Below are 14,431 nucleotides of genomic sequence, written 5' to 3' on the forward strand. Positions count from 1 at the left end.
GGGGGGGGGGGGTAAGGGAGTAGGAGTGGTAGGGGTTGGGTGAGATAAAATAAATCTTAAATTTTGAAACATTTTTCAAAAAATAATTTTTAATTTTTTTTTTGTTTGGGATGGGGGGTGGGGGGCTAGTTTGGTGGTAGGGATAAAATATATTTAAAATTGAAAAAACGGAAAAGGGCCTAAAATACCCTTGAACTATTAGAAATGGTACAAAATTACCCTCCATCCATCTATTAGCCCTAAAATACCCTTGCTGTTTACCTTTAGGTCCTATATTTACCTTTATTTTTAACGGTCCCAATTTAAACCCAATTAATAAATTCGTTAATGACGTGACAAATTTCTATTGGTCAGATTTTAAATAACCTAAATTAATTTAAAAACCCACCCATTCCCAAATTAGACCCGCCCCAAATTCATTTAACCCATCTTTTATCATCGTCTTCCTCATAGCAAAATGGCAAATCATAGAGCATGAAAGCTACAACCTTTTCTTTTTCTTATTTTCATCCCACCTACATTCTTTGAATAAGAAATAAAACCTAGATAATTTACATAAAGGAGAATATGATATTTCTTGAGCAAATTTTTGAGTAGAATCTATCTAATGAATCCAAAATAAAGTAATCCAAAAGATTTGGTTTCATTCTCATCAAATATAAGTGGGCAATGGTGATGAGAATTTCGTGTCATTGACTGAATTTGATTTTCTGTTTATTTATGCAATCGTTGCCCAAAAATACAGAATACATACCACTTTCTTAGACTTCCAAAACAAGTAACTAAGATCTGAGCAATGTGCTTAATTAAATAGTTAGAGGTAAACAACAACACTATATAACAATATTGTTATCTGAAAAAGCTAAAACCGAAACTCCCATTTCACAGCATATACAGAGTCTACCATAAATTAGAGTTCCTCCAGACTAGCATAAAAAGAAAATGAAAGAACTCAAAACTTGTTTCAACCTCTTTATGATCAACCAATGTGTGTATCATCACCATGTCTAATAACAGTAACCTTTACAAAATGATCAAGTTATGCACATCTCTTATCAAATATCTTTCAAGATGTTCAACCTCAAGGTCAGGATTCAATTCAGAAAGGCCTGTGAGGAAGATGGGTTTAATGAACTTGGGGCGGGTAGATTTTATTTGGGTCTAATTTGAGAATAAGTAGGTTTTCAATTAGTTTAGATTATTTAAAGTTGGCCAATAGAAAATCACCACGCCATTAATGAATTTATTAATTGGGTTTAAATTGGGACCGTTAAAAATAAAGGGCAATATAGGACCTAAAGGTAGACATCAAGGGTATTTTAAGACTAATAGGTGGATGTAGGGTAATTTTGTACTATTTCTAATAGTTCAAGGGTATTTTAGGCCCTTTTCCGTTTTAAAAATAAGTACTTTTAAAAAGTTTAATTTTTTTTTTGAATGGGTAGGGTCGAGTACGTGGTATGGGTAGGGTAAGAAAAAAAAATAAAATGATGAAATAAAGTTTTGGAAATTGTTTTTCCTAATTTTGAAAGTGAAGTCATTTACCTTAAATTTGAAAAAAATTAGTTGATTTGAAAAACATTTTCCAAACATTTAAATCAACCAAACATGAGAAAATTGGAAAACATTCATACCAAACACACCCTCAATGCATCATTCAATTTCTATAAAAGGTCAAAATTGGGGGTTGGGATGTCAAAATCACATTCAACTCTACCTTTAAATCCAAAAAGGGGTCACAAACAGGAATATCAACAGTATAGCAATTCATGTTGATATTTACACAAAAAATCAAATCATTCGTATCTACCTTTAATTGAAATAAAAAATCATAAACTGTTATATCAATATTGTAATCAGATAATCCATGAAAATATAAATCATTCATAAACATCTTCTTGTCCTTAATATGTTATATAAAATCATAATTAATAATTTTTTAAAAAATAGTTTAATTTGATTCTAAAATGAATAATTACCGCTCAATTCCTTTAAACTATCTAGTATATAGATAATATACACCTTTTACCAAATATATATATCGATACATAACATACTCAGATGTTACAATCAAGTTATTGTTTTGAAAGCAATTTGACCTACAAAGTGAAGATTTCCCATAATTGGCCATGGTGGAAGTTTTTTGCTTCCTCTTCGTCATATTTTTGCTATAATATAAAGAAATATCAAAGCAAAAATTGACACAAACACATTTTGTCAGTTAAAAGACAAGTCATATGTCATGTACATTTTGGTTTTAATAATAAAACAAATAGGCATGTGCCTATATAAGATGTGTTTGTGGACACAATGAATTTTTGCTATATATAATGCCAAACTTTTTAGATTTTAATCTAATCTTGGCTAAATATATGCCAACAATTCTTAGAACTATATATAGATATCAATATCCCTATCTTTGAAGAGAAATCATTTCAATCAAGTTTTTCTTAAAGCAATGTTTATTTAATATCTCTGNTATATATATATATATATATATATATATATATATAGTTAGTAATATGAGTGGTGGTTATTGACTTGTCCATTATTGATTTTATGATATTTACTGACACACATGCATCTTGTATCATTTATTATCATAGGAGTATCTTGTTAGCTTTCAAAGTTGAAGCAAGGGAGAGAGGCATAATGGATTGCTATACACTTGTGTTTGGATCAATTTTAGTATTGGCAATCCTTTGTAATATCATAGCAAAAATATGTAGCAAAGGAAGCAAAAAACTTCCACCAGGGCCATCACCATGGCCAATTATTGGAAATCTTCACTTGTTAGGTGCAAAACCTCATATATCACTAGCCAATCTTGCAAAAATATATGGTCCAATTATGAGTTTAAAATTAAGACAAATAACAACAGTGGTCATTTCTTCATCAACCATTGCAAAACAAGTCCTTAAAACTCAAGATCAAGCCTTTTCATCTAGATTTGTTCCTAATGCTCTTCAAGCACACAACCATTACAAATTCTCTGTGGCATGGCTTCCTGTTTGTCCTCAATGGCAAACGCTTCGCAGAATATTGAACATAAATATCTTCTCTCCCAATAGGCTTGATGCAAATTCTCTGCTGTATGGCTTCCTGTTTGTCCTCAATGGCAAACGCTTCGCAGAATATTGAACATAAATATCTTCTCTCCCAATAGGCTTGATGCAAATCAACATCTAAGGTCTCAAAAGGTGAAAGAATTGATTGCTTATTGTGACAAATTTAGACAACAAGGTGAAGCTTTGGATGTAGGTCAAGTTGCTTTCAAGACTAATCTCAACTTGTTGTCAAACACACTTTTCTCCAAGGATTTGGCTGACCCTTTTTCAGATTCGAAGGTAGAGTTGAAGGAAGTTATATGGGGTGTCATGGCTGAGGTAGGGAAGCCTAATCTAGTAGATTTTTTCCCCATACTTGAAAAGATTGATCTTCAAGGAATAAGACATCGCGCAATCATTCATTTTGGTAAGTTGTTTAAACTTTTCGATGGTTTGATCAATGAGCGATTGGAGGAAAAGAGAAGATCAGGATTCACAGAAAAGAGTGATGTTCTGGAAATGTTTCTCAATATTATTGAAAAAAATCCTGAAGATATTGATCATAATCACATCAAGTCCATGTTCTTGGTTCGTATTCTCTTAATTACCATCACTTATCATGACCTTATGTTAGTTTCTATTAATTATTATTCTAATTTATGAATTTTCTTTTAATTACTGCAATATATGGTTATATATTTTGATGTACAAATGTTATAGGACCTATTTGGTGGGGGTACTGATACAACTACAAGCACATTGGAATGGGCAATGACGGAATTGCTTAAACAACCTGAGATAATAAAAAAAGCTCAAGTTGAACTTGCAGAAATCATTGGAAAAGGAAAACAAATAGAAGAAGCTGATGTTTCTCGACTTCCTTACTTGCAATGCATTATCAAAGAAACATTAAGATTGCACCCACCAGTTCCGCTCTTAGTTCCGCGCAAAGTGGAGCAAGATGTTCAATTGTGTGACTACATCATTCCCAAGGGCTCACAGGTATGCGTGGCAAATTAAAGTTATTTGACGAATATAATATGAATAGTACTCCAAAAAAAGATCCAAAAGAAAATTTATCAAAAAATTTTTAACTTTTGTTTGGTATTTCTTTTTCAAAAATAAAAGAAATTAAAACTTGGTTAGAGTTGGACGGATTATGTTTGGCCTATTGTTTATTACTTAATCTTAGCTCTGGTATTTTTGGGCGAGTAATTAATGACCTTTCTATTTATTGATTAGCTCTTTTGATCAATCCAAACATAAACTAACTAATTCATTTAATTTGATGCCTTTACTCACAGGTACTAGTTAATGTGTGGACGATTGGTCGAGATTTTACTTTTTGGAAGGACCCTTTAGTGTTTAAACCCGAGAGATTTTTGAGTTTGGATTTGGACACACGAGGACAAGATTTTGAGTTGATTCCATTTGGTGCGGGGCGAAGAATATGCCCTGGCTTGCCACTAGCATCGAGGATGATTCCAGTAATGTTGGGCTCACTCTTGAATTCATTCAATTGGAAACTTGAAGCAGACATTGAACCACAAGAATTAGACATGGAGGAGAAGTTTGGTATCACCTTAGCCAAAGCTCGTCCTTTGCGAGCTATCCCCTCTCCTCTTTGATGTTGCATTGCCTAGTCGATAAATACTTATTTGCATTTGATATTTACGATGAACCAAGTATTTATGTTGCAAATCTATATGATGCTTCTCATGAATGTTATTTGCTTTAGACAAATAGACAAAAAGAGAATAACAATAAAAGATTATGAAGATCAAAAGAGGAGATTCATGTTGTGCAATAATACTAGTTTCCTCATCATAAATATTGTAGCAATAACAAAAACAAATCTCTACCTGAAAAATAATAATATGTTAAAATATATGTCAATGATAAATTTAAAATATCAAGATGACATAATAATATAATATGTTTTTCTTAATTATTTGGTTCTATTATTAGCTGTATGATCTACAACATCAAGATATATGGTCGATTATAACTTTTAATTTATTTTTCTATATATAAAGTCAATTGCAAATCCAAATTTATATTGATATTTTAATTGTATTTTATGGCTCTCAAGCATACAATAAAGACACATGTAGATATAATATGTATAAATAGATTTGTCAATGTAAAATCTTATATATACTCAAGTGAGACAATGGTTAAATAAGATATTTGCATATTCTACTTGAATAATCAATAATTATTTATCCAAATATATGTCGATTAATTAGTATCTGATAATATGTGATGTACACTCTATGTTTTGATTATTTAAAAATGGTGCCAAATGACAATTGACATACCACGGAGATAATTAAAGAAATTAATTGAAAATGGATCAAACTTGCTGGTTGGTAATGGATCAAATAATACTACTCTATCATAATAGAGATAAAATATAAAATATGAATTGTAACATCAAGGAAAAATTACCTCATATATCTATTTAAGGCTTAATATTACAGTCTTTAGATGTACTTTTTTTATATTACTACTTATAACAGTTTAATTACAAATATTAACAGATTAGTTTTAATTAATTTAATTAATTAGTTATTATTTGTATAATTACATTATAATTAATAAGTAAGAGAAATAACATTAATATTAGAGAATCAATTGTCATTATCTCTTCCATCATTTTAGGGATAACATTAATATTAGAGAATCAATTGTCATTATCTCTTCCACCATTTTAGGGATTTTTTTCCAGATTTCACACAACAACCCCCACCTTCCTCTTTTACCCACATGTAAATCCCCCACCCCCACCCCCACGTTTCTCTTTTACAGAGAACTAACTTTTTCTCTCTCACCATCTTCAACATTCGTCTTCTTCATTCAAAAAGAAAATCAGTAGAACTCCCACATTTATATGATTTAATGGTGGGATGAGATCTACACACGAAGAATGTTGAAATTCCTGCAAAGTGTGGTTCCTCTTAGTCGAAGGATCAAAAGGAGAAAAAAATGAAGCAAAGAAAATGGTGAGTCCGGCAAATCAAAAGGGAAAGAAGAGGAAGGGGAAAATTGTAGAAACCCCTTTAATTTTGATTCGAATTCTGATTTTGTTAGTGAAATAAAAAAGAAAAAAAGCAACAAATGTAGAAATTGTTCAATCTTCAAAACCATCAACAAGAAGAACAACAAAAAAGAAGGAATCAGAAATTCGAATATCCAAAAAAGGCAAAAAAAGTTGTTAGGGTAAGTATTATATTTAATTTATTTTCACATTATTCAAATTAGTGATTTTTTTGCTAAAAATATCACATTATGCTTATTGTTGTTTCGAAACTTTTGTTTGGGTGAAACTTGTACGAAATGTGAATAATATTTATATGAATCTCACTTTAATATATGATTTTGGGATATTATATGAAATGTGATATAATATTGGTATGCAAATGGTATGAATTGTGTTTTGACATTGGTATGAAATTGGTTTGATATCAGTAGCCCAATGGTATGAGTTGTTAAATTGGTATGCAAATGGTATGAATTGTTAAATTACTCTGTTTTGTATGAATTATGACTAATATTGATATGAAATTGAGATTTTTTCTAATAGGAAGGTTTCTTTTTCAATTTCTTCATTAATGTATTTAAATTTTTAACATTGGTATGAAAATGGTATAAAATGATTTTTCTTTCAAATTTTTTTCAGTGATTGTGATTTGTACACGTGTCTATTTGCTGAATACATCAGTAATGGAGTTTTTGATATGCGTTATGTTGATATCGATGCAAAGTACCATCATCAAAGGTATGCCACAATCATATGGCATTATGGAAAAACAAAGAATGATGATGGCCCGACTAGTGAGAGTGAAGTAACTGGCACTGTTGCTAGCAAATTTGATGGACCCCGCATAGCAAAAGAACATGCTCCGAATACCAGCAATTATCCCACGCCAAGACCACGGAGATCAAATTTGAGATAGTTGATTGCGCCTTAGACTTTTTAGAATTACAATTTTTTTTTTTTACTTTTGGACGATATTTTTGTGTTTGTTACAGCTTTAAGTATTTGATATATATAATATCCACTGTTTTATTTCAAAAAGATACCAATTACATATGAATTACAGATTGCCTATTGTAATCGCAGGATACTAGTTATATACAGACTGCATTCCAAATGGATACACCATTCTAAAGATAAATTACACATTGACTATAATAATTCTCGGGATAACAGTTATATACAAAATGCATACAAATTGGATTCGACATTTAGAGTTTATGATTTTACAATGTCTTATTAACTAGAAAGAAATCATACTACTAATTTACAGTTCATGAACTAACTCTGACTTATAATTGGTATCCAAAATGTACACCTTTGGCGTCCAAATTCATATTCTAACACAAAAAAATAAAAAAAAATAAAAAAATTAAGTTGGTATCCAACATGTATAGAATCAAAATTCATTATTTTGATCAAGTATATTTCTTCTTCAACCATTGCAAAACAAGTCCTCAAATATCAAGAACAAGTGACCATCAATCAAAACGAACAAACACAAATCCAGTGCTACTCGGAGAAAAACACACGTCTCAATAACTAGTAAGGTAAAATTGTCTTCGTATAGGTCACATGTTTGAGCTATAAAGCAATCATTAAAACTTGTATTAGAGTAAACCGTCTACATCATACCTCTTGAGATGAGGTCCTTCCTCGAACTCTACGTGCATATGCGCACTAGCTAGAAAATTAGTCCCAAAAAAAAGGCGCTACCGGAAATAAAATATAATATGACTCAATGATACAATTAAAAATATCAAAATGACATAATATGTATTTCTAAATATCGTTTATCCTTCTATCATTAGTACGACAACATAATGATATGATATTGTGATAACTTTGAGAAAAAAATTCTGTACATAAAGTTTAGAGATTTGCAAATCTAATTTTTATATTTTTAATTGTATATTATTGTTCTCATCATATAATATAAAAACATATATTATTATATATTATATTCATGCATGGAAAGCTCCAAACTGAAAAAATAAAAATCAAAATAGCTATGCGTTTTGTCCTACGGGAAAATGCAATATCCTATCATTATGTTGTCGTACTAATGATAGAAGAATATTAAACGATATTATAAGAAAACATATTATGTCAAGATTTTGATATTATTGTATCATTGAATCATATTATATTTTTTTTCATGTAGTGCTTTTTTTGGGACTAATTTACTAGCTAGTGCTCATATGTAAATTGTACAAAGGCAATTAATATTTTACTGTAGCAATCAAAATATATGAACGTTATTATAAAGTGATTTCATTGAATCACAATATAACAACTGAAAAATATCGAGACAAATCAGTACTATGTAACACAATGATGATGTTAATTTTAAATTTAAAATACTCCAATTACACAACTCTAGAGAATTTATAAATGGGAAAATGAATGACATACTCTAAGAACCTAGTGGATTATTATTACAAGCAAGGGGGAGTGTGTGAGAGAGGCATAATGGATTACTATATACTTGTGTTTGGATCAATTTTAGCTTTGATTTTTTTCTATACTACTATAGCAAAATTATCCACCAAAAAACTTCCACCAGGGTCATCACCATGGCCAATTATTAGAAATATTCACTTGTTAGGTGCAAAACCCCATGTATCACTAGCCAATCTTGCAAAAAAAATATGGTCCAATTATGAGTTTAAAATTAGGACAAATAACAACAATAGTAATTTCTTCATCATCCATAGCAAAACAAGCCTTTAAAAATCAAGTATCAAGCATTTTCTTCTAGATTTATCCCTAATGCCCTTCAATCCCACAACCATTACAAATTTTCTGTGGCATGGCTTCCTGTTTGTCCTCAATGGCGAACGCTTCGCAGAATATTGAACACAAATTTCTTCTCTTCCAATAAGCTTGATGCAAATCAACATCTCAAAAGGTGAAAGAATTGATTGCTTATTGTGAAAAACGTAGTCAACAAAGTGATGCTTTGGATATAAGTCAAGTTGCTTTCAAGACTAATCTCAACTTATTGTCAAACATCCTTTTCTCCAAGGACTTGGCTGACCCTTTTTCGGATTCGAAGGTAGAGTTGAAGGATGTTATATGGGGTATCATGGCTGAGGTAGGGAAGCCTAACTTAGTGGATTTTTTCCCCATACTTGGAAAGATTGATCTTCAAGGAATAAGGTGCCGCGCAATCATTCATATTGGTAAGTTATTTAAACTTTTTGATGGTTTGATCAACGAGCGATTGGAGGAAAAGAGGAGGGAATTCAGTGTAAAGAGTGATGTTCTGGAAATGTTTCTTAATATTACTGAAAATGACCCTGAAGAAATGAATCATTAATCACATCAAGTCCATGTTCCTGGTTCGTTTTCTCTTCTAATTCTTCATGTCCATTGTCCATCAACACTCCATCTAGTCAATGCATTCACAACTTGATTTGCTTCTATGTAACAAAATGTTGAGTAATTGTGATTACATCATCCCGAAGGGCTCACAGATATGGATGTCAATTAAAGTTAATTGAAAAAAATATGATTTTCTCAATCGGGTGGGGGTGGGGGTGGGGGTGGGGTGAATGACTTATCTATTTATTGATTAGCCCTTTTGACCCATCTAAATTTAATCTAACTTGCTTACTTGACACTCTTACTCACAGGTACTAGTCAATGTATGGGCGATTGGTCGAGATTCTACTTTTTGGGACGACCCTTTAGTGCTTAAACCTGAGAGGTTTTGGAGTTCGGATTTGAATGTGCGAGGACAAGATTTTGAGTTGATCCCATTTGGTGTTAGTCGAAGAATATATATGCCTTGGCTTTCCATTAGCATTGAGAATGGTTTCACTAATATTGGGCTCACTCTTAAATTCCTTCAATTGGAAGCTTGAGGCAGACATTGAACCAAAAGATTTAGACATGGAGGAGAAGTTTGGTATCACCTTAGGTAAAGCTCATCCTTTGCGAGCTATCCCATTTTCTCTTTGATGTTATCGAGTTAAGAAGTATTTATATGTATTCGATATTTATATTGAAACCAAACATGTTGACCTTAAGCAATATTTAAAGAATAATGTGATAAGTGTGTGTATGAAATATTATTAATCAAGTGTTTGGATATGTAGTATTTATATGAAATAACTGCTTGTTCAATTTTAATAAGGATTTAAATAGATCATATATTTATTTATGTGTCTGTTTACTTCTATTATTGATAATTCAGTGTATAAAGTTTTAGTTTATACATAAAGGATTAAATGGAAGAAAAGAATGAGACAAAAGTACACAAAAGTTTTAGTTCATGAATAACGATTCCTTTAATATTTTATAATACTTGTATTGGATTCATCTTTTTGTTTATTTATTTAAACCACCATTAGTGGGGATTAGGCATTGCCTAATCTATGTATTGATAGTAACGAAAATACATAGATGGATACGTTGGCATTTTGCCCAATCCACCTTGGGAGATCAGAAAAATGATTAGTTCATCCTTATACAAAAAGGTCCTAATACATAAATATAAGACAACAGAGAAAATTACTTTCAAAATTGAAAAATAATGGACTACTATACTCTAGTGTTTGGATCAATTTTAGCTTTGATTTTTCTCTATACTACTCTAGCAAAATTATCCACCAAAAAACTTCCACCAGGGCCATCACCATGGCCAATTATTGGAAATATTCACTTATTAGGTGCAAAACCCCATGTGTCACTAGCCAATCTTGCAAAAAAATATGGTCCAATTATGAGTTTAAAATTAGGACAAATAACAACAATAGTAATTTCTTCATCATCCATAGCAAAACAAGTCCTTAAGAATCAAGATCAAGCATTTTCTTCTAGATTTATCCCTAATGCAATTCAAGGACACAATTATTGTGAATTCTCTGTGGGATGGCTTCCTGTTTGTCCTCAATGGCGAACGCTTCGCAGAATATTGAACATAAACATCTTCTCTCCTAATAGACTTGATGCAAATCAACATCTAAGGTCACAAAAGGTGAAAGAATTGATTGCTTATTGTGAAAAATGTAGTCAACAAGGTGAAGCTTTGGATATAAGTCAAGTTGTTTTCAAGACTAGTCTTAATTTGTTGTCAAACACCCTTTTCTCCAAGGATTTGGCTGACCCTTTTTCGGACTCAAAGGTAGAGTTGAAGGAAGTTATCGCGGGTATCTTAACTGAGTTTGGGAAGCCGAACCTAGTGGATTTTTTCCCTATGCTTGAAATTATTGATCTTCAAGGAATAAGGCGTCGCTCAACTATTTATATTGGTAAACTGTTTAAACTTTTTGATGATTTGATCAACGAACGATTGGAGGAAAAGAGAAAGGGATCTAATGAAAAGAGTGATGTTTTGGAAATGTTTCTCAATATTTGTGAAGAGAATCCCGAAGAGATTAATCACAATCACATCAAGACTATGTTCATGGTTTGTATTACTATAATTTATGGTTATATACTTAAACGTACAAAATATGTAGAACCTAATCACTTTTTATTACTATAATTTATGGTTATATACTTAAACGTACAAAATATGTAGGACTTATTTCTGGCGGCTACAGATACAACTACAAGCACATTGGAATGGGCAATGGCAGAAATACTCAAACAACCTGAGATTATGAAGAAAGTTCAAGTTGAACTTGCAAAAATTATTGGAAAAGGAAAATCAATTGAAGAAGTTGATGTTACTCGTCTTCCTTACTTACAATGCATCATCAAAGAAACTTTAAGAATGCACCCACCAGCTCCATTTTTAGTTCCGCGCAAAGTGGAGCAAGATGTTGAATTATTTGATTACATCATCCCTAAGGGTTCACAGGTATGGAAGGAAATTAAAATTAATTAAGCTAAATAGGTATCTGGGGGGGGGGGGGAGGTGTTAATGACCTGCGCATATATTGATTAGATCTTTTGATCCAAATATAATTGCTTAGTTGATGTCTCCTTATTCACAGGTACTAGTCAATGTGTGGTCGATTGGTAGAGATTTTACTTTTTGGGATGAGCCTTTAGTATTTAAACCTGAAAGGTTTTGGGGTTCAGATTTAGATATGCGAGGACAAGATTTTGATTTGATTCCATTTGGTGCGGGTCGAAGAATATGCCCCGGCTTTCCACTAGCATTGAGAATTGTTCCAGTAATATTAGGCTCACTCTTAAATTCCTTCAATTGGAAGCTTGAGGCAGACATTGGACCAGAAGATCTAGACATGGAAGAGAAGTTTGGTATCACCTTGGCCAAAGCCCATCCTTTGCGAGTTATCCCATTTCTACTTTGATGTTGTCAAATTAGTAGTAAATATTTATTTCTATTTGGTATTTATATTGAACCAAGCATTCTGACCTTAGCATAAAAAGAATAAAGTGATGAGTATATCTATGCAATACATATTTGTATTATTATTGATTTGATATATGCATTGAATATTTGTTAATTTGATATAAACATTGAATATTACGTATAATAAAAATAGTGGTGATCGTAAAAGGAGAAGGGGATAAATGTTGGAAAACATATATTCACAGCGGAAGCATATTAGAATCTTACTGCTTACATGAATAATAGATAACCAATATTGTTTATGCTAGAACACATAATTATGCTAGAACACATTAACTTGTTGGAATTTAATTCGATAAATACCTCTTGAAGCGTGAACAAATACCTTCAAGCGAATCCCCAAGTTAGATAGACCTTTAAGCGAATCCGCAAGACAACCATCAACTATGGTCTTCTACAGTGATCCCAAGTTCACATCCGAACTCTCTCAATACTTGGGTGGGCAAGTATGAATAGAAAACTAATCAATCTAGGGCTAGAAGAATCCCTAATTATAAAGATTTCTTCACAGTCCAAAGAGGAGAACCAAACACACGTTATTTTTCTTCAACCGAAAAATAAACGCCTCTCCCCTTTACCCTTTAGAATTAGGATTCTGAGTTCTAGTTAAATATGGGCACTGGAGGGACCACAGAATTAATTACTGAGGCTTCCTATTATGGAAATATTTCCAAATAATTAATTTGAATTATTCTTACCATAATAAATTACAAATCATTCCACTAAAAATTCGTAATTGCACTCCTCTATTTATATTTCGTAATTCCCCATTAAACACTTATGTAATTCCCCATGTTAAGATTTCAGATACTAATCAATAAATTAAATTACTGACGAATTTAACTTAATGATTAATTTTCTTTAGAGCACTACTTAACTTATTTCATGTGTCAGATTCATAAATCCACTTGCAAGGTTTGACACGATGAAAACTTATAAGTTTCTCAAAAAGGCATATCAATCAATCTCTATAACGAGACATGGATTTCATCAACTAACTTATTATTTCACTAATATATATTATTATCATCCGATTTACCAGGCATATTGACCCATCTCAGAATCTCACCTTTTAATAAATCAAAACGATAATTAATATATACTGATCATAATAGTTATATCAGGATTAAGAATTAAGTACATTTAATAGTTTAGAGAATATGTTTTGTCAGTCAGTCTAAAACAACTATCTCTACTCAGTCCCGTTCAATACATACAAAATGCATTAGCACAAGAAGTTGGAACTATACCGTTCCCATAATCAAGATAAATTACCTATAATCTTGTGCTACAATCGTACTGATGGCATGTCCAATTTCCATCCTAGATTGTGAACAAAAAACTTTATACTTATAAGAACCGATGATTTAATCCTATGTGTATAAGCTAAAACTCTACACACTAAATCATCTACTATATAAGTAAATAGACACCATAAACGAATATATGATCTATTAAAATTGAGCAAATATTTATTCTATAATAAATATTATTTCTTAACACATGGTTAATAGTATATATCCCAACAATAAATGCATCATGTAATGGGCGAATTTGAATTTAGTTAATATGTATATCGAATCCAAATGTAAATAGCTTCACAGTAACATTTAATAACCCGTAATAAGAAGGATATTTTTGTCTTTTGACAGAAAAAAAAGGAGGAGATAAATGGCCGAGTCCACAACTAAATAGTCTCTGTTAAGGATATTGGATTGGGCTTAAGAGCCGCTAAATTCAGGAGAAGTGTATAAGGATCACTATTTAAGATATAGTCAAAAATCACATTATTTAAAATTTAGCGTTAAACTTGAAATTTCATGTCTCAGTTGCAACTTCAGTTCAATTGGTCTGAAGTTGGGATTTGGGAAAACCATGCCTAACGTCAAGCCTTAAGTTTTAAAGTTTGAATGGTAATTCAAACTTCGAATCTCTAAATTTAAAGCTAAGTAATTTTAATAATATAAAATTAAACTTTTCAAATTTAAATTTTGAATTCGATTTTTTGAT

The 14,431-nt window shown here is 31.4% G+C and overlaps 2 protein-coding genes across 4 annotated transcripts in view; both read left to right on the plus strand.

Moving 5' to 3' along the window:
• LOC125852913 (geraniol 8-hydroxylase-like) overlaps window positions 1-4,755 on the plus strand; it is a 9,875-nt gene extending 5,120 nt beyond the window's left edge. Inside the window, exons 1-4 of one of the 3 annotated variants that reach the window (XM_049532600.1) lie at window positions 2,607-3,071; window positions 3,167-3,635; window positions 3,768-4,049; window positions 4,352-4,755. In XM_049532600.1, the coding sequence (XP_049388557.1) occupies window positions 2,653-3,071; window positions 3,167-3,635; window positions 3,768-4,049; window positions 4,352-4,675 (1,494 nt within the window). In that variant the 5' untranslated portion in view covers window positions 2,607-2,652 and the 3' untranslated portion in view covers window positions 4,676-4,755. Of the gene's footprint in view, window positions 1-2,606; window positions 3,072-3,166; window positions 3,636-3,767; window positions 4,050-4,351 lie in introns of those variants that run through there. The other 2 variants (XM_049532599.1, XM_049532598.1) reach the window with 2 other exon arrangements.
• LOC125852918 (geraniol 8-hydroxylase-like) overlaps window positions 1-12,359 on the plus strand; it is a 47,361-nt gene extending 35,002 nt beyond the window's left edge. The window contains exons 2-4 of the mRNA XM_049532604.1: window positions 10,764-11,503; window positions 11,618-11,899; window positions 12,036-12,359. Coding sequence (XP_049388561.1) covers window positions 10,817-11,503; window positions 11,618-11,899; window positions 12,036-12,359 — 1,293 coding nt within the window. The 5' untranslated portion in view covers window positions 10,764-10,816. The remainder of the gene's footprint in view (window positions 1-10,763; window positions 11,504-11,617; window positions 11,900-12,035) is intronic.
• Window positions 12,360-14,431: the final 2,072 nt, after the last annotated feature.

The sequence above is a fragment of the Solanum stenotomum genome, unplaced genomic scaffold (genome assembly GCF_019186545.1).
Source record: "Solanum stenotomum isolate F172 unplaced genomic scaffold, ASM1918654v1 scaffold6733, whole genome shotgun sequence".
Classification (NCBI taxonomy): domain Eukaryota; kingdom Viridiplantae; phylum Streptophyta; class Magnoliopsida; order Solanales; family Solanaceae; genus Solanum; species Solanum stenotomum.